Below are 21,732 nucleotides of genomic sequence, written 5' to 3'. Positions count from 1 at the left end.
GAAAGCAGAGAGGGAGACTTTAGTTACAGACAATTGTGAGCCACCAATATGTGAGGGTGCTGAGAATTGAACCCAGGTCCTCTAGAAGAGAAGCTAGTGATCTTAACCACTGAGCCATCTCTCCAAGCCCCACAGCACAGCTTTGATGGCTATTTGATGGCCGAATTAGTCAACATTATATTACAAAGTTCACTGGAATAATCATCTGGCAATATATGTCTAGTGTAAAATTAATTTTCCAAGAGTATATCTTGTAAAAACCGGTAACTTTCATCAATCTATGGAAATTGGGGAATTGACTCTTTTCTGAGCTTCATGCAATGAACTTTTGCCTAAGGTATGTTATGCTGTTGAATTCAATCAGTTTTATCTGTGCTTGAACTTGGTAGAATATTAGTGTATCAAGAAAAATTTATACATCAAAGTTTTCCTTGGTGACTAGAATCTTTTTATTTGTTTAATCAATTTGTATTGGTGTTCTTCCTGCATATGCCTCTGCAACATATGCATGAGTTACAGACAGTTGTGAGCCACCAGGTAGGTGCTGGGAATTGAACCTAAGTTCTCTGGAACAGTAGGCAGTGCTCTCAACCATCAAGTCATCTCTCCAGCCCGGTGGCTAGCGTTTTAATCAGCCATCAAAAACTGTATTCCAGGGATAAAGTGCTTTCAGTCTACCTAAATAAATAAATAAATAAATAAATAAATAAATAAATCAATCCTATGGTCTCAACTGCAAATGTCTTTACTTTCTGCTTCCTACTTTATGTTGCATACTTGACATGTTTTACTTACAGGTTTCCAGAAAACCAGCACAAAGTAGGAGGCTGCCTACTGAACCTCATGCCTCATTTTAAATCGATGTACCTGGCTTACTGTGCAAATCATCCTTCAGCTGTCAACGTGCTCACCCAGCACAGGTAAAGTCCTGGCTTTCCCCCAGCTCAGCTGTTCTGCAGTGGGAGCCTTGCTCAGGCGGACATCTTCTGGGAACCCAAGGTCTCTAGATCAACTTTAAATTATTTCTGCTCTATAGGCTAAGACTGAATTCATTGTTCCATGGCTTGGTCATCCACTAATGCAACAAATAATTTATTGAGCTCCTAATATAAGCAAGACTGTGTGTATACTGATGAGCATAGTAGTACCAATCAAGAAAAAGATTGTCCCACTCTTTGTGGGAGATAAATACAATTATCAAGTGAAACACTGTGGACATGTATTGCAAGGGATTTGTCAAAAGGAGACTTGGAGACTTTGCAATGCAATAACAAATTAGTGGAGTGAAGGGTGGAGGAAAAATCAGGGATGATTTTGCATTAGCGAGTTAATGCTACATATACCAACTATTACTGCTCAGACTGTAATCAATATATATTAATTGCACATATCATTGAGTTTTCCTGTGACATTTCCACATATTCACATATTTTGATTTAGTCATATCCGCTCTCTTAACTTACTTTCTCCCCCTTGGTGACAGATACTCAGTTTACTATATTCAAGTTGATATTTGTTTTGTTTTAATTTAGGATCAGATCTCAGCCCCTAGTTCAGACTGGCATAAAACTCTTGGCAATCCTCCTGCCACATCCTCTCAAGTACACAAACCACCTGCTATTTTTTTAATTCTAGTTCCTGAATATGAGAAAAATGTGTGATTTTTGTATTTCTGAATTAAACTTGTTTCAACATGATTACCTTTATTTTCATCTACTTGATGCAAAACAACATTCACTTTTTTGTGGTTGAATAATATTCCATTATAGATACACAGAAATAAATATAAAGATAGACACCCACACAGAGAAGGGGCGCTGATTCCATTGCTTGGCTATTATAATTTGAGCCTCAATAACCATGGGTGTGCAGATATCTCTGTCATGAGCTGCTTTCTTGTCTTCAGTTAGATTCACAGTTCTGATTTTAGTGTTTTCCTGTATAGTGGTTAGACTAAAGTATATTCCCAAAGCCAAGGATAACACAGTTTCTTTTCCGGTATCTGCTGGCATTAGTTATTGCCTTCTTGATGAGAACCATCTGACTCACAGTGAGTTGGGAATCCTAATACAGTTTTTGATTTTCATCTCCTCAATGGCTGAATATTGAATTTTTCCCCATAAATTTTAGATTTGCGCATCTCCTTTTGGGAAGTGTTTACTTAGATAATTTGCCCATTTATTTATTGTGTTATTTCTTCTTTGGCTAAGTTTAATGAGTTTTTGTTTTTTTGAAGCTTGTAGAAAATCTACTTAGAATTAAAAAGAAAAATCTCAGGGAAGGCTAGCTGTAAATCTTACCAGCTACAGGGAGAAGGGAGTTGGGGAGAGGGGACAGGGGACAGGGGACAGGGGACAGGGGAGAGAAAAGAGGGGGAAAGGGGAGGGAGGACAGGGAGGGCAGAGAGGACAGAGAGATTACCATTTTAGCCAAAGCAGCATGAAGGTCAGCCATATGGTAAAGAAGCAGATGCATATAGCAGGAACATCAGAGCAGGAGTGCCAGAGAAACTATGCTTAGGCTCTGCCTAATATCTGAAAAGAAAAAAGACAAAAAGGAAAAGGTATGAGTGTCAGGGTGGCTGTGCAGCAACTGCACTTTTGAGTTTTTAGAATGTGTTTGCTTGACAATCTGGAGGAGATTTCTCTCCTTTTCTGTAGGCCTTCTCTTTGTTCAGTTGTTTGTTTTGCAGTGTAGAAGGCTGCTTGCTTTAAAAAAAAACATCTCTGTAGTTGCATATGGCACATCTTGCTTGATTTCCTGGCATATGGGAGTTCTTCTAAGAAAGTGTGTGCCTATATTTCAGTGTTTCCTCCTAGCAGTTTCAGTGCCTGGTCTTACATTGAAGTCTTTGATCACTTTTTTGAATTTCTCTTTGTGCAGGGTGAGAGATCTGAATGTTGTCCCATGCTCTGACATGTTGTTTTTAGCCAGTTTTCCCCAGTTGTTGTTTCACTGATCTTTAATATTTTCTTCTACTCTGTTTAATTAACTAACATTTCCTCCAAACTGTGTACCTTCTGACAGGCTGACTGATATAAGTCTCAGTAAGTCAAATGGGTGAACAACAGGCAGGGTAGGGAACCTAACACTTGCTGTGATCTGTATGACAGTCCTTTTAATTATTTGCTCCAGTACGAATGGTTTTGAGTTTGTAAAAAAAAAAAAAAAAGAATGATATCTCCCATAAGAATAAGTCTTTACAGAGCTGAGAAGGTGGCTTTGTGGGTCAAATGTTTCCCACATAAATATAAATACCTGTGTCAGGATATCTAGCACTCATGTAGACAAAACCAGACCAGGTATGGAGATGCCTGTCTATAATGCCATCAGTGGGAGAGAAGAAACAGGCAGAGCTTGGAGCTCACTGGCTAGCTAATCCATCAGAACAGGGAGTCTCAGATTGAATGATAAGGTAAGAAAGTGACACAGGAAGGCATCTGATGCCTATCTCTGGTTTTACAAGTATATATGCACATACAACCAGATGCACATGCACATGCACATGCACACACAATTGCACACATGTACAAACATAAATGCACATGTGTACAAACATAAAATGGGACATGTACACACACATACACACACCCCTACCACAACAACAACCACCATCACCATCATAAATAAGTTAAAAAGAGAAAATGTATTTTTAAGAGTAGATATTATTATAGACATTATAATGCAAGTGGCTCAACTGCTTAAAGGGAACGTTAGCTATAATAGCACTGAAAATGTACCAGGCATGCAGTAGTAAGAGGCTATGAGGAAGTTACTATTATTACCATCTCTGCTTACAGCTAAGTCACTGGCAGCCTTAGGCTGAGTGATGTGGCCAAGAGCTCATAATTGGTAAGTGATAGTTAGAAGTCAGATCAGTCAGGTTTCTAAAGATGTATTTTTACCCACTAATAATAGATATTTTACCCACTAATAATAATAATATAAATGCAGTTTTGAAGAATTATAATAAAATGTGCACTCAGGAGTCCACCAACAACAACTTATGTCACATTCTGCTGAGAAACTTTCAATTCTTCTTATCCCAAAGTAAAGAATATAATGACTTGATCATAACTGTATTCACAGAATTGTGCAATTGTCAATATTAGATTATTTTTAGCACCCCCAAGCAAATGTATCCTTTAACAGTCACCTGATATGTTCTAACACCAATTAACCAAAGGTAACCATACTAAACTACTTCAATCACTAGGCATTTACTTATACTAGGCTAGATATAGGTAGACTCATATAATATGTGACTTTTTGTATCTAGTTAGCTTCCTTTACTTAGCATTTTGCCTTTTGTCTTTTTAGTTACATTTTAATGTAGCAAACACAATAATGAGTTTAATTATGATTATATGTATGTGTTCTTATTTGCTATTCTTTTAAACCCCTTTCTTGGCAATCAAATCTGCTTTTGTGTCACATAAATTTATTTATATTTGTGTGTGTGTTCTGCATATGAAATAAAATGTAAACCTTGTCTCTGCTAGTTCTTTTAACTGTTAACTTGACACAACCTAGAATTACCTAGGAAGATTTATCTAGCTCAGACAACTGACCTTTGATAATTGTATTGATTGTTAATTGGTGAATGGAGATGAAGGTCACTGTGAGTGGCACCACTCCCTAGTAATGGGTTCTGAACAGTGTGAGAAGAAAAAAAAACTAGCTGACAACAAGAAAGGATCCATGTATTTGTTCTTTCTGTTTTTGACTATGGAGGTTTTACTTTAAATTCCTGCCTTGATTTCTCTACAATAATGGACTATAACCTGGAATTATAAACTAAATGGACCCCTTCTCCTCTAAATTGCTTTTATTTGGGGTATTTTATTGCAGCAACAGAAATGAAACTAGTGACAGTTTGATTTCACTGAACAATTCTCTTCAGTTCCATCCACTTTCATTATGGCTGTACAAAATCCCACTGTGTATATATATCATAAATTCTTTATCCATCTTTTATCAATGAACATCTAGTCTGCTGCTATTTATCTGGCTGTTGTGAATAAGGTGGTGGTGAATCACCATGTGGTTGCTGAGACTTGAATTCAGGGCCTCTGGACAAGCAGCCAGCTCTCCAACCCCTGGCCAACATTTTTAAAATTACATTTACTTGTTATTTTTAACTTTTTATAAAGTATATATTGAATATTAGGCATCTTCCTTCATAACTTTTAATTCCCCCCTTTCACACCCTTCTACTCCCGTTCAGCCTTATGATTTTCCTGGCTGGTTTCACTTCAACTTTCATGTACATATATACAATTTTATATACCTATAAACAATCTGAGAACCACAAATGAGGGAAGAATGATCTTACCTTCCTGAGAAGGACTTAATTCATTTAATATGATTATCTCTAGGTCTGGTTATTTTCCTATTGTTTTCTTAGTGGAATTGGATGGATTCTCCATTTAGCTTTAATTTTTATTTTACTGGTGTTAGTGTGTTTCAAAGCTTTCCACACACTATAAGTTTAAATATATACTGAGGGGGCTGGAGAGACAGCACCATGGTTAAGAGTGAGTGAGTACTAGTATTGCTTCCCAGCTCCTACATCAGAAGGCTCACAAATACCTGTAACTCTAGCTCAAAGGAGCCCAATGCCTTCTTCTGTTCTTGCAGTCATGGGTGTAGGCTCATATAAACACATAAACATATATATATATATGAAAAATAATTATTTTAAGAATTCTGTTATATAGATGCCACATATTGTTCTTCCATTCATGATCAAGAACCTGTTTTTTCATCAGCAGATTTATTTTCATATTTTTATCTCTTTATAAGCTTTATTTTTACCTGATAAACACATAAGAGTTCCACATGGTTACAGGGTATCATGTAATGTTTACACACGCACACACAGACACACACAGTATATTATTATATATTTACATAATATTAAACACATCTATGTATTGAGACATTTAGCATTTCTTTATGATGAAAAGTTGTGAAAGCATTTCCTCTGTTCTGTTAAGGTGTACTGTTGTTAACGAGAGTCATTTCCATGGGCACTAGAACAGCTTGCTTCTTTCTAGGTAACTTCCCACCCACAACTCAGTCTTTTCCCCTCCAGCTCCATCACTCTCTCCAGCCATATGCAACCATTATTATACTATCAACTTCCACGGGGCCAGCTTTCTAAAATCCCATGTACAAGTGAGATCATGATATTTTTTCTTTCTTTGCTTGGCCTTTCTTCACTTAGCATAATTATCTTCAGTTCCTTCTATGTTGTCACAAATGATGATACTTTGTTCTTTTTTTTTTTTTTTTTGCTAGTTTGAATACTGTTTCTTTGTTCACCTGTAACACATTGTCTTTAACTGCTGGTTAGTGAACACCTAGGTTGGTTCTATTTCTGGAATATCATGGATTGTGTTGTGGTAAATATGGGAATCGAATGTTTGTTTCTACAACATACTGATCTGATTTCCCGTGGACATATACCCAATAGTCTTTGCTAGATCATATGGAAGTTGTTAGTTTTAATGTTTTTGAGGAACTTCTGTACTTCAAAATACTGTATCGTTGCATGCTATCTGGGCTCATTTACATTCCATCAACAGTGTGCATAAGCTCTGGTGTTTCCACATCCTTATAATAATTTGGCATTTATTTACATGTTTTATTTACCATTTGGTAATTGGTATTTTTACTAGAGTAAACCTCACTGCCTTTCCCCTGGTTATTTGTTGAACATTTGTGTGATCTTCATTTGAGAAATGCATATTTCAATTTTTAAATCAGATTAACATTTTTGATTACTGACTTTTTGAGTTTTTTTTTTTTAAATTCTGGGTAGTAAGTCTTTGTCAAGTGTATATTTTGAAAATATTTCCTTTCACTCTATAAATTATTCCATATTCACACTATTCATTTTTTAATGTGTAGAAGCTTTTCTCTTTGACATAAGCCTATTTCTCCTTTTGCTATTTTAAAAAATTACATTTATTTATTATATGTATGTGCACATATGTACTAGAATATGTGTGAAGGCCAGAGGACTCTCCTTCCACCATCAAACTCAGGTTACCAGGATGGGTTACAAGTGTCTTTACTGGTTGAGCCATTTCATCTCTCACTCCCCTCCCCCACACACATACTTCTTTTTGCTATTTTTGTATTTCATTGCTCATCCCTGTGTTTTTCTAGTATGCTCACAGCTTTTGGTCTTACATTTATGTCTGGGATCAATTTTGAGTTCATCTTTATAGCTGGTAAAAGATAGAGGGTCTAGTTTCCTTCTAGTGCATGTGACTGACCAGCTCTTCCACCATCATTTATTGACACTAGTTTTCCACTGTGATCTATACTCTTGTCAAAGTCAATTTTCCTCTAGACTCTCTATGCTTTTCCATTGGTCTATGTGTCTGTGTTTGTACTGATGGCTAGTCCATGTTGTTTGCTCCCTGCAACATTGTGCTGTTTTGAAATCAATGTAATGCCACTTGCCTTCTTCTCCAGACTGCTGTGGTTTTTCCTTTTTGTTGTTGTTCTATGTAGATTTTAGAGTCTTTTTCTAATTCTATGAAGAATATCACTGAGTTTCTGAGAAGGATTGTAATGAATCTGGATTTCACTGAATAGCACTTATTTAGGTGTGTGTTATGTAAGTATAAGTAAAGGTATATCCATGTCACGTGGCACTTAGAGGACAACTTTTGGAAGTTGGTTCTCTCTTCCTACCCTGAAATCAAACTCAGGCTGACAAGTTTGTACAGTAAAAGTCCACTGAGACATTGTACCAGCCATGCCCACTTTAATAATGAGGAATGACTTCCTGTTCCTTGAGTTCTCTTTGATTTCTTTCAACAATGTTTCATGATTCTCACTTTAGGCATCTTTCACCTCTTGTTGAATTTATTCCTAGTTATTTCATTTTTGATAGCTCCTATAATTGAGATTACTCTCTTGGTTTCTATTTCAGATAATTTAGTATTGGCACACAGTGATGCTACTTTGTTTTCTATCTTGCCACGTCACTAAGTTCGTTTGTTGTTCTAATATATCTTGTTAGAGTCACTTCCTGAACCATATCATACCATTTGTAAACATTGGCAATCTGTTTCCCTCCTTTCTAGTTTGGATGAGCTTCCTTTTTGCCTTCTTGATTGCTTTGGCTAGGACTTTTGTACTGAAGTTGAATTAAAGTGGTGAAAGTGAGCATCCTTGTTTTGTTTCAGATCTTAGAGAAATAAAAATCCAGATTTTCCCTGTTAGATATAATGTTAGCTGTTTGGTTAGATATATAGCCTTTATTTGTTCAGTAGTTTTATAATGAGGGCATGTTGAAGTCTATCCAGTACTTTCTTCTGCAGCCAATGAGGCAATAACATGGGTTTTGCCCTTCATTGGGCTGGCATGGTATACTGTGTTTATTAATTGGTGAATACTGAGTTGTGCTTGTACCTCTAAGATGAACTTCACTTGATCAAGATGAATAATCTTCTAAATATGCTATTGGATCAAGTTTCCAGTATTTTGTATTGAGTGTTTTACATCCATATTCTTCACTGATACTGGTCTGTAGATTTCCTTGCCTGGTCTTGGTACTAGGATAATGCTGACCTTGCCAAATCTACTTTGAATAATTCCCACCTCTTTCATGTTTTGGAATAATTTAAGAAGAACTGGTATTTATTTTTGCAAAGGAAGAATTTAGCAGTAAAACCCACTGGTCCTGGGCTTTTCTTGGATGGAAGACTTATTTCTGATTCAATGTCATTACTTCATTGGTCTGTTTAGGTTTTCTACTTTTCATGTTTTAGTCTTGATAAAGTATATGTCTGAGAATTTGTCCATTTCTTCTACCTAGCCTGAGACTATATAATTGTTCATACTAATCTCCAAAGATCTTTGTAATACTTCTGTGGTGTCAGCTGTCTCAAAAAAATGAAAATTCCCTTTTAGTGTATTTTTTTCCTGTATACCAGAATTTACAGCATGTTGTGTCTCAATTTTATTTGTTTCAAAGAGTTTTCAGTATCTGTTTCTTAATGTTTCCTTGACCCACCACTGGTTATTCAATATTAAGTTGCCTAAATTACATAAATTTCTGTAGTTTCCAAAGTTTTTCTTATTATAGACTTACAGTATTAATACATCATGTTGAGTTTGTTTTTAGTTTGCTGTTTGATGTATTCCAGAGAATGTTCTATATGCTGCTGAGAAGAATAAGTTGTCTGCAGCTGCTGTCTGGAATGTTTTCTTCATGTCTATGAGGTCCGTTTAGTCTAGTCTGCAATTTTATTCTACTGTTCCTTTGTAGCACTTATCTGCTACAGCTGAAGGAGAAGTGTTAAAGTCTCCATTTGTTACTATGTTGCAGTTTGTCTCTTCCTTCAGGCTTATTGATATTTGTTTTACATATTTACTTGCATGAGTTCCATATACTGAGTATATAGAATTGTTTTGTCTTACTGAGTTGACTCCTTTATTGTTATTGAGTATTGTTTTACTGCTGCAGATTTAAAGTCTATTTTGTAAATATTGCTTTTTTTGGACTCTATTTGTATGGAACATTTTTGTGACAGAATCGTTTTCTATCACTCAGACTGGCTTCAGACTTGTGATAATCTTCCTGACTCTGTGTTAGGATTACAGATACAAGCCACAACATTTAGCCACCTTCATTTTAATTTGGGACTTGTAGGGTTTCTTCTGTATAACATATAGTTGAGTCTTGCTTTTGTTAATCCTACCAGGATATTCAGTTCTATTTATATTCAGGTAATTGTCAATAGAACCAGAGCCATTTGTAACTTGTTTATAAGTTCAGCTGTAGTTCCCTCTTGCTTCCCTGTCTTACAACCTTCCTTTGTGGTTAAGTGATTTACTGTATTGGTATGTTTTGATTCTTGTCTTATGGTTTTTTTTGGTTGTTGTCCACTCTACAGGATTTTTTGTGGTTACCTTGAATGTTATGAAAGCTATTTTGATGAGAAGTTATTTTGAAATGTTCATAAAAGTGAAAACAGAAATACCAAAGAATGAGAAAATATACTGACAAAAAGTGCATATTTGTATTTTATTCTTCTACATAATTTTAATGCCTTATTTGATAGCTTTTCTAATGTCTGTCTCATAATACATTAATATTTTAATTAATATTTTAATTTTTAAATTTGATTTTTTAGTCTTCATGGTAGAATATTATCATGTTATCTGCCATGATTATGATATTAGAGCATTTTGAACTTATATAGCTGTTTTTCCCCTTAGTTGATACTGGAGATTGAACCTAGGACCTCATGCATGCTACAGAAACATTCTACCACTAACCTATACTCCCAGGCCTCTTTTATAAGTTTTATTTTGAGGCAAGTTCTCACTGAATTGCTCAGACTGCTTTTGAACTCACTCTGTAGCCCAGACAAGTCCTGAACTTGTGATCCTTTTGCATAACTGGCTTGGGCCACAAGGCCATGTTTTCAAGCTTTATTTGTTTATATATTTTTGTGTAGTATGTACATTTTTATATTTTTTATGTGTCACTTAAAAATAAATTTAGCAAATACCCATCAACCAACAGCAAAGTGGCAGGGAGAGTAGGGAATAGGAGTCACATTGCCATCATTGGTCCACAGCAATTCTCAATGTAGCTGCTAGCTGTCTCCAGCGGTTATTTCTTCTGGGCTTAGTACTACTTTCTGCTGTCAGTTCTCAATAGCCCTTGGCAATATGGTTGCTCTTTTAATTTTACCCTTTAAGTCACTTTTCTGTGAAATTATTTTACATTTGCAGATGACTCTTTTTAAAGTCTGGTTTCCGCCATAATTGTCTGTGAATACGAGCATCTTTATTTAGTGAGCACTTTGACTTCCTTAGTTTGAGCCAGAGGTTCTTAGACCAGTACATACCCCTTCGAAATTTTGTGAATTGTGTGCTATAATGAGAATTTACTCCATATTACAAAATCTTCAATCATAAATGTCCTTGTATCAAGCCCTTTTGTATTTGGGGACTGCTGCCAAGCTGTTAAAAGGCAACATGTTAAGAGTAGCCAAGGGAGGGGAGCCATTTCCTTCACTGGCCTAGCCATTGGTAAATTGTTCATACTCTAGTAAATGACTCCTATGCATGTAAGTGATTCTAATTAAACCCTTTAGGCCACACATGAAAGACAGGAAATAGGAGGAAAGCTAGATGGAGAGAGGATAAGAGATGGTAAAGGTTGGATATGATTTATGATAATTATACGCATGAAGAAAATTGTCAAAAACAATAGTAAACAAAATCACACATACATATACACAGAGACAGAAGGAGACAGGGACACACACAGAGAGACTGAGAGAAAGAGAGAGGGCAAGTCATAAATTCCCCACCTTTTAAAACAAAGCTTTCCAAGGAAGGTTTTTATGATCATAAGAATCATTTTGTATTCAGCTGGATCTTTCTGAGTTCTTAACACTGATCTTGTGTGTGTGTGATGTGTGCACCCTCCATACGTGTGTATAATAGTTTTGTTAATTATTTAATGATTTAATATATGTGTACAATACATTTTGTTCACATCCACCCACCACTGCTTTCCTTAACTCCTCCCAGATCTGCCTTCACCACCACCCTCAACGTAATAGACTCCTTTATTTCTGATAGCTCATTTGAGTGACCCATGTTTTCCATTTCCATGGCAGTATTATCTACTAAGCAAGGGTCACACACCTAAGGAAACAAAACTGACCCTCTTTTTCCCAGAGCAAATCGCTGTGCAGAGCTCCTCATCTGAGGGCAAAGGCTTAATACTGAGCTTACAGCCCATTCTTGAGTTTTTGCATTGAAGCCATTTTCTAATTTAAAAATCTTTTAATTTTGGAGATGGAGGAATGACTCAGCACTTATGAGTACTGACAGCTCTTGCAGAGGACTCAGGTTTGTTTCTTAGCACCCACATGATGGCTCACAACATCTCTAACTACAGTCCCAGGGAGATCCCATAACTTCTTCTGGTCTCATGGGTACCAGGCATGCATGTGATACAGAGATAAACCTACAAGTGAGATACCCATACACATGAAATAAATGAATTTTTAAAATTGTAAGTAATAATTTAATTTCTAGAGAGACTGAGACCATTCCGTCCAGAATGTCCTACCTCCTTAAAATGCTTCAAAATTCTTCTTTAAAGTGGTCAAAGTTCTTTAGCACTCACTCTGTGCTTGTGTGTTACATAGTTATGAGAAAGCAGAATTTATATGCTTTGCCTGGAAATCTTTGCTTCATCAATTCGTTCGCGTTTTCCATATTACTATAGGTGACAATTTTCCCAAGCCTTCTACCATTGTGTAAAACCGGCCCTCCTTTCTTCATCTTCCAAGAACTTAGTTCCCTCTAAGTTCCTTTGGAGAGTGTCCTTGAGGATGGCAGGGGCAATGTTAGAGCCTCTTGTGGCCCCATGCTTTGGCACTTGGAGTGGGATGACTCTGTCAACTGGATCCCAAATACCAACTTTCCATGTAGCTTTGGATCTTAACACGGCTGTGTTGGGAGAGGATCTAAGGATAGGTTAACCATAGAGATGATGTTACAGGAGAAATTGGGTGGTTAGAAGCTGGGTTGATATTTCAAGTCGATCTCAAAATTCACAAAGAATTGCTTCTTCTATGTTTTTTTGTTACTAGAGAGTCAGCAAAACCAGTCTAGATTCAAAAGAAAATGAAAATATTGTTGAGATGATTATATTTAGAGAAATACACTGCATATTATTATTAGATGATGTGGTTCCCCACATTTTTTTTTTAAAAATCAGTAGTTTCTGATCAATAAGTGTTTTAGAGGCAGTGATTTAAGTTATTGCAGTTCAAGGTGTTAGTCTCTTAATGAATACTATCTACCAAAAATCATCAAGGGCTTAGCTGTGATTAAATAAAAACTTGGTTTGTTTATCTTATGTAACTAGAAAGATATATATGAGAAGAACCATTGGGTGTGTTAGTAAAAAAGAATTGGTAAAATTTAGTAAAAAGGAGGTCTAATTATATGTTTTTCATTTCCATAACAAAATACTTGAATCTGAGTAGCTTTATAGGCTTGTGATTCTAGAAAGCTCATGGCCATGACACTGACATTTTCTTAGCGTTGGTCAGGAGGTTCCCATCATCTTGGCAGTAGCATGGCAGAGAGAAATCATGCCACCAGCTAAGGAACTAACGAGGCTGGAACATGACCTTGCTTTGTACTCTCTGTATGCACACATACACATGCACACAGAGCTCAGAAGCCAATGGTCAGCATTTTCTTTAATTACTGTTCACCTTATTTTTTTTTTTCTTTTGAGAGACAAGGACTAAACCTAGAGCTCACCCATTTGTTGAGGCCAATGTGGCTTCAGAGATTGACCTGATTCAGGAAATAAGGAAATACAAAAAGACAGGCACATGTACAGAAAAACTGTGAGCAGAGAGGCCATGTGTACTCTGATGTAGTGGTACCAACAGTGCAACAGCCCAGAGCCTCAGCACATTTAGTAAGTACAGTGCAGGGGGAGGAGTTAGCTAGTCTCAGGAGGAGGTCTCTGTAGGGGAGCAGTCTCCAGTTACAATTAGAAGAAAGTTACAGTTGTTAGTTTTTACTGTTCAGTCATTCACAAAAACTCACTATCAACATTCCCACTCAGAACAGATAAAACCTTTGCCATCCCTCTGAGTGTCACCTAGTATGACACCTTTGTCCCTCACGTGAAGTCCCAGTATTTCCAGCCTTCTACTCTCCGAGAGTATAGCCTCCACTTTATGTACATGGTCTAGAGGAAGGGCGTGTCCTACTTCCCAGCGTTACTTGCTTGGAATTCAGTTCCTTTTACTTAGAATTAAAGAGGATGTGATACATTGGTGGCATGCCCATTTTGGTGAAATGTATCTGTTGACCAGGCGCTAAGGGTTTGTCTGGTAGCCTTTTTATGGAGTATGGTATCTGTGAAGCTGAACTGTGAAGAGAAAAGGTTACAGTAGATTGGCACCCTTCGTATTTTCACATCTTTATGGGCAAATATTTCTCTTCTATATCCCATTAGAACAATTTCTAGAGACTGGGATGGATCTTGTGTTATTTGCATTAGTTATGCGTGGCTCACTGAAGAAAGTAGAATTTGCCACCACTTTCTTGGTTTCCTGATTGATTAGTTAGTTAGTTTATTTGTTTCTTTGTGTGTGTGTGTGTGTGTGTGTGTGTGTGTGTGTGTGTGTGTGTGTTTGAAAGAAGGGGAAAGAGAGGGAAGCATGGAGTCCAGACAAGGATGTTGGATCATTCAGAGCTCATTTACAGGCATTTTCTTGACACACAACTAGTCACCTGAGTGCTAGGATCTGAACTATAGAACTCATGATTTTGTGGCAAGCAATCTTAATGACTGAGCTATCTCTTTAGCCCTACAAATTATTTATTGATTTTTCTTTCACCACTTTATTTTTACTTATTTTTTAAAATTCACTTTCTATCCTGATTGCTGTCTCCCCTCCCAGTCTCCTCTCCCATAGTCTCTCCCACATCCCCTTCCCTTCTCCTCAGAGAGTGGAGGCCCTCCCCCTGGAGATCACCTCACCCTGGCAACTATGTCACTGCACAGCTAGGCTCTTGTTCTACCACTGAGGCCAGACAAGACAGCCCAGTTAGGGAAATAGATTCCACATACAAGCAACAGCTTTAAGGACAGCCCCTGTTCCAGTTGTTTGGGACCCACATGAAGGCCAAGCAGCACATCTGCTCCATGTGTGGGGAGGCCTAGGTCCAGCCCGTGTATGTTCTTTGAATGGTGGTTCAGTTCTGACAGCCCCAAGGGTCCAGGTTAGTTGACTTTGTTGGTCTTCCTGTGGAGTTCCTATCTCCTTCAGGGCCTGCAATCCTCCCCCCAACTCTTCCATAAGACTCCCCAAGCTCCATCCACTGTTTGGCTGTGGGTGTCTGCATCTGTCTGAGTCGGCTGCTGGGTGGAGCCTCTCAGAGGACAGCCATGCTAGACTCCTGTCTGCAAGCATAACAGTATATCATTAATAGTGTCAGGGATTGGTGCTTGCCTGTGGGATGGGTCTCAAGTTGGAACTGTTATTGGTTGGCTATTCCCTCAGTCTCTGTTCCATCACCCATCTTCGCATTTCTTGTAGACAGGATAAATTTGGTGTCAAAAGTTTTGTGGGTGGGTCGGTGTCTCTCTTGCTTCATTGGGATTCTTACCTGGCTACAAGAGGTGAACTCTTCAGGTTCTATGTCCCCACTGCTGTAAGTCTCAGTTAAGGTCACTCCCATTTATTCTTGGGTGCCTCCCGAATCCCAGGTCTCTGATACATCCTTAAGATGTCCCCACCCCCATTAGCTGCAGATTGCCATTCATTCTCATGGCTATCTCTCCTGTCTCTCCCCACACCTGATTCTGAACCCCTCCCGTTCTACTCCTTATCCCCTCTCCCACTCAGGTCCCTCCCTCCCTCTGCCTCCTATAACTTTTTTATTCCCCCTTCTGAGTGAGATTTCAAGCATCCTCACTTGGGCCTCCCTTCTTATTTAACATGTTAGGGCCTGTGGGTTGTATCATGGGTATTGGGTAATTTGTGGCTAATATCCACTTATCAGTGAGTACATACTATGCATGTCCTTTTGGGACTGGGTTACCTCATTCAGGATGATATTCTCAAGTCCCATACATTGGCCTGCAAAATTGATATCTTTTTAAAACAAAGATATGAACTATAGAACCCATAATTTTGTAGCAAGCAATCCTGACCACTGAACCATCTCTTTAGCTCCCAAATTTATTTTTTTTACATTTGTATATGGACCTGATCTGATCGTGCTTTTTAAAAATCACTTTTATACTGTCCCAGTTAGAAGCTGTGTTACATGATAGGATTCATATAACTTCTAAATAGCGGTCCCATCCTTGAATATTAAACAGTAGTGCTTTTGTGAGAATTTTATGATATACCTTAAAATGATAGAAGACTCACTGGACCAAGAACTAAATTTCTGTCTTCTGACCTATTTCCATGGATGAGATGAGATGAGATGAGATTAAACTGAAATGCTGCAGGTCTCCCTCTGTTGGGCTTTGAGTATAACTTCTGCCATTTTGCATGGATCTCTGGGTCACTGATGACGGATGAAATACAAAACATAGTTGAATGAAGTTCACAGAAAATTCAGATTAAGGTTGTGTTTTGATGAAGGCTTCTACTGAAACAGTGGATTTCTCTCTGCCTTCTCAAGTTGTCCTGCCCAGGTGAACTTCTGCCTTTGGGTCTGTAGGTGGCAATATTGAACCAGAAATACTCACGTGTGCCTGTTGGCTATGAGGACATATTTCAGCCTCCAAATTGGATGGTTTCATACAGATGCCTTGTTTAAAATGTGGCGACCCGTCTTGCCTGAATTTGAATATGTAATCAGACACCAGCTTTGCCAGGTCCCCATATTTACATATATTTGAATGGCTGCTTCTGTCTTCTGTGATCCACTGGGTGAGGTCTTCTGGGATTTCCCCTTCCTCTCCCCTGCTGACTTGTTAAGGTACCTTTCTGGCTCTTCTTGGGAATAACTGCTTCATTACAGAAATACCCAATTCTTCCCCATGTTTTTGTATAGCACCTGTCCACTCTTTCTATGAGGGAGACGGTTTAAAAGAGAGACAAGAGGAGAGTGTGCACCAACAGATCTGAACCTCATTTCCACTGCCGTGGCAGTGACTAGCACAGATACCCCTGTATACTTTTCTCTTTCTTAATTGTCCTTATCCTCTGTTTACCATGATTGCTAGTAATGATGACTTTGAGAAAACCCTCAAAAAAAACTAGTCATCTGCTCTATAGACAAGGAACACAGGTAACAATTCTAAGCCTTAATCATGTTTTGTTTGTGTCTTTGAGGAGTCATGGAATGCAGTGAGACTGTCTAGTCCCATTAAAAAGTGGTAGGGACAAAAAAGCAGACAAATCACATATGGAGGTGTTGGGTTTGGCTATAATCCCAGTATTTGGGAGTTGAAGGCAGGAGAATCAGGAACTGAAGGCTAGCATATACCATATACCATAGGCTTAGAAGGCTATCGAAGACCATTTACAAACCAACAAAAGCAGATAGTCTAACATTGGAAAAGCAAACTAGGGATTATTCAACCCAGACTAAGCTGCACCCCTGTGTCTTTTCCACTGGTTATGACTCAAAGCTTCTTATTCCTCATGCCAGGACACCACAATTCCAAAGAGAGGCTGTTAGGGAGGGAATAGAGTGGGGACCAGGAATCATTTACCTTCTGCTGGGTTAAGGCTGTATTCATTTAAGTTAAAAGTCTGCACAAAGAGTCCACAGAAACAGTTTTTGACATTTCAATTTAGTGTGTGTGTGTGTGTGTGTGTGTGTGCGCGCGCATTACAATAACACAAGTGTAGAGGTCAAGAGCAATTTTCAGGAATTTGTTTTTCCTTCCACTATGGGTCTTAGGGATTAAACTCAGATCACTTGTAAAGACTCCCACTCTAAGCCCTTTGACCAAGCGAGCCACCTCAATGGCCCCAGGAACAATGTTCCAGAGATTAGTTAAGCATTCTAGTGTTACTGTGATATAGAATGTTTTTCTCTATCCTTCCAGCCCAACCCAGAATATAACAGCCCCACCCACCATATTTTCTATGAAACAAATGTATAGTAAATTTGAGATGGCGTTTATAAATTCATTGAAAAGTGCTTCTTGTGAATCATACTAGGCTTCAAAAGCAAGCCTTGAGCCTGGTGCAGTAATACACATTTGTAAGTCCATCTGAGGCAGTAAGATCAGGAGTTCAAAGCCATTCTTTGCTATATAGCCAAGGTCAGCCTAAGCTCTATGAGACCTTCCTCAAGTAGCCAAAAAGAAAGGGGATGAGGACTGGAGAGATGGTTCAGCAGTTAAGAACAATGGCTGCTCTTGCAGAGGACCTGGGTTCAAGTCTCAGCACCCACATATTGGTCCACAACCATGTGAATCTCCAGTTCCAGGGGATCCAACACTCTCTTCTGGCCTCTGGAGGAGCCAAACATGCCTATGGTACCCAAACAATACATGCAGACAACACACCCATACACATAATAAAACAAAATATGATTTTCTTTAAAGCTATTATAAGTAAAAACAGTTTCAAGCCTGATTGGTTTTTGCCATAACGATTATACATTTGTATATTTTTATTTACATATAATATTACTTTTCATATTAAACTTATTTAGCTAAGTAAAGTGTGTCTTTTGGAATCAGTTTATCACTCCGGGTAGTATCACTATAAGACAAGTGGGTTCATTTCACTAGTACCAGTTTCTTTTCTTCCCAATAATCTATTGTAATCCAAGACAGGTGTCTCATGTTATTTTGAAAATAGTTAACAGCTTTATAATATTTACCAAGCCAAATAATTAGACTATTTCTTGGGAAGCAATAGCAACAGTGTCCATGAGCCTATGATATTAACTGCTGTAACTCTCACAGCAATTGGAGCAGAATATGGAATATTGGCAGTCATTTAGTCATAGAAAGAAAACACAAAGCATATTTACCAAACTGAAAGCAAATTAGGAAAGCTATTTTCTTCATATTGCATGTCTGCTCAAATGTACTTTCTTAATTATAATTTATAAGTGATGACTTTTAATGCCTCTTTAATCTCTTGGTTGGAAATTAAACATTAGACGATTATCCATTAAGCTGCAAATCATGGGTACTAGATTTTAAAGATAAGATTCTAGCCAGGCACATGTCTTGAAAAGGTAGTAATAATGCATTTGTTGGCTAACATTGACAAAAACCCCTCTCTGTAGAAAGGCAGAGTGGGGATGTGGACAGTCCCAAGGTTGACTTCAGACCTACATATTACATGCACCTTAGCCACTTACCAGCTGTTTTGCCCTCCTGGCCCTCAGGTTTCTCAACTATAAAATGGAGAAACACCCAAAATGCTCAGCATAAAATGATAACCTTACAAATCCCATTAGCTTAATACAAACAGTTTAATTAGAAAGTAGGCTTTAGGGCTGGAGAGATGTCTGGAGAGATGGCCTCTTCCAGAGGTCCTGAGTTCAGTTCCCAGCAACCACATGGTAGCTCACAACCATCTGTAATGGGATCTGATGGCCTCTTCTGGTGTGCCTGAAGACAGCTACAGTGTACTCGTATATATAAAATAAATAAATCTTTAAAAGAAAAAGAGTAAGTTTTATCTGTTCTTTAAAGGATTTATTTTACTTTTGAATTGTTTGTATATTATATACAACAATATATACAATATTATATATATTTCTGGGGGTTATGTGCACATGTGGGTGAAGATGCCCATAGGATCCAGAAAAGAGTATAGGATCCCCTAGAACTGGAATTAGAGATAGTTGTGAGCTGGTCCCCTGCAAGAGCATCAGTATATGCTTTGACCACCAAGTCTTTCTCCAGCTCCTGGTTTTGTGCTTTATGCATGGGTTACTTGAGGCTCAGGGTGTATCCAGCACTTCCCCTCAGCTGCTTCTAGAACATGGCTGTGAAAACGGATATAACAGATAACTACAATGATTTGATGCGACTGTTCAGTTGTGATGTAGCATCCCCTAAGGCAGTCGTTGTCAGCCCTTTCCCCCTTGACACACACATACTACTACATAGTCAGGGCTGCTGCTGTGGTTGCTGAAACTGCATCCTTGACTGAGCACCGAAACCTGAGGACAGAGTGTTCATTTATCATAGAGATCACTTGCAAGTTACTCCACTTCCAACCATATTTGAACTCTATTGCTGATAGTATGGTTTCTTTGAACTCATTTCACAAGCTGTGGTCCCACAATTGGGGACCAGTATATAAAATATGTTCAATTAAAAAAATGGCCATTCTTTAGTAGAAAACTCTTGTTTGGGGTGACAAGGAATATTGGTGAGTCCAGCAGGAGTCTCAAAAGTTAAGATGACCTTGTAGACACTTGGAAGTTCTCTTTTTTTTTTTTCCTTTATTTTTCTTTCTTTTTTTATTTTCCGAGACAGTGTTTCTCTGTATAGCCCTGGCTGTCCTGGAACTCAGTCTGTAGATCAGGCTGGCCTTGAACTTAGAAATCCGCCTGCCTCTGCCTCCCAAGTGCTGGGCTTAAAGGCGTGCACCACTACTGGCCAGCTTGCTTATCCATTCTTTAGTTAAGGAACATCTAGGGCCAGGGTTTCTTTCCTTCTTTTTTCTTTTCTTTTCCTTTCTCTTCTTTTTCTATCTTTTCTTTTGGGTTGTGTTTGTTTGTTTTGTTTTGTTTTGTTTTGTTTTGTTTTTCAAGACAGAGTTTCTCTGTGTAGCCCTGGCCATCCTGGAACTCACTCTGTAGACCAGGCTGGCCTCGAGCTCAGAAATCCGCCTGCCTCTGCCTCCCAAGCGTTGGGATTAAAGGCGTGCGCCACCACTGGCAGAAGTTCTTCATAGGAAAGCTATGATACTAAAGCACTATTGCAGGATGGTGAACAGGGAAAAACAGTAATCTGGCAGAAACACTTAGCCTTCTGAAGTCTGCTAGATGATATCTGATGAAGGCTTGGAGTTATGTGGTAGAGGTGGGGTGGACAGGAATAAAAACGCCCAAGGAAACCTGGAAGTGTCTGAACATGTACAGATGACCAAGGGGGTTAAGTGGTCAAAGCAAAAGTTTCAAATTAAGTTCTCTAGAAGTAGGTTCCTCTTTTTTTAATTGTATCTTTCTTCCATTACCTTCCTCCCATCCCCTCTCCATCTTTTTTTCTATCTCTTCCTTTTCCTTCTTCCCTCCTACATTCACTCCCCCCTCTCTATTTCTGTATTTTTTTCTCTCTCTCTCTCTCTCTCTCTCTCTCTCTCTCTCTCTCTCTCTCTCTCTTTCTTTCTTTCTTTCTTTCTTTCTTCTTTCCTTTCTTCCTTCTTTCTCACCCATTTTCTTTTTCTATTTCATTATTTTATACAGCACTTCACTCTTCACCCCAATGTGCCCTAGAAGTCATTATGTCACTCAGGCTGACCTCAAATTCCTAGAGTCTCTCCTATGTCCTGAGGGCTAGGACAGCAATTGCTACCACACCTGGTTTTCTCTATCTTTTTAAAGCATATATCGAATTGCCTTGCAGCCCCAGCCCTCATAGATGGAGACAATCTGGAATGGTACCAAAAGAGGAAGCAGCATGTGAGATTTATACATTTATAGGTTAGGGTCATGAAATATACTTGTATCTCCACTAAGATGCTGCCTTATGGAAGTGTTCAGCTAACTTGCATAACTGTACTCAGGTCTTGGGCAAAATGACTCTTTGCTTAGTCATACCAACACCCTGCTGCCCGAATATAGCTTTTGGTTCTAGAAGAGCAGAGTAGAGTGAAGTAGAGGGTTTACTCAATTGTTAATCTTGGCATCAGACCAGCAAATAAGTAGAATGTTTGAACTGACCTAGAATGAATACTATTTTAACCTGAGATTGAGGTCATCTGATAGACTCTTCACCCTGTCACCTGGGTACATAATCCTTAAAGGTGGGCAACTTGTGTTCATTGCTGTAGTACTATCCAAGGACAGAGCCTTCTCCCCAGGAGTTGCTCCATGAGTAAGTATTAAATGGGTAAATAGCACCAGAGATCCCAGGTGTGGCCCCTCATCATCTCCCCTGTGCTGGCCACAGAGCTGATGACATCGGAGAGATGAGTAATGGCTGATTTCACTGTGCAAAATATACTAACACAGTAAATTAATACTTGACATCTGGTATTT

At 38.4% G+C, this 21,732-nt stretch overlaps 1 protein-coding gene across 6 annotated transcripts in view; it reads left to right on the top strand.

The window, feature by feature from the left end:
- Arhgef6 (Rac/Cdc42 guanine nucleotide exchange factor 6) overlaps window positions 1-21,732 on the top strand; it is a 111,109-nt gene that overhangs the window by 65,928 nt on the left and 23,449 nt on the right. For all 6 annotated transcript variants that reach the window (XM_076918819.1, XM_076918820.1, XM_076918818.1 and 3 more), the window contains one exon: window positions 798-920. In XM_076918819.1, the coding sequence (XP_076774934.1) occupies window positions 798-920 (123 nt within the window). The remainder of the gene's footprint in view (window positions 1-797; window positions 921-21,732) is intronic.

The sequence above is a fragment of the Arvicanthis niloticus genome, chromosome X (genome assembly GCF_011762505.2).
Source record: "Arvicanthis niloticus isolate mArvNil1 chromosome X, mArvNil1.pat.X, whole genome shotgun sequence".
Lineage (NCBI taxonomy): Eukaryota > Metazoa > Chordata > Mammalia > Rodentia > Muridae > Arvicanthis > Arvicanthis niloticus.
The sequence above is the reverse complement of the archived record's forward strand: the minus strand, read 5'-3'. Positions and strand labels throughout refer to the sequence as shown.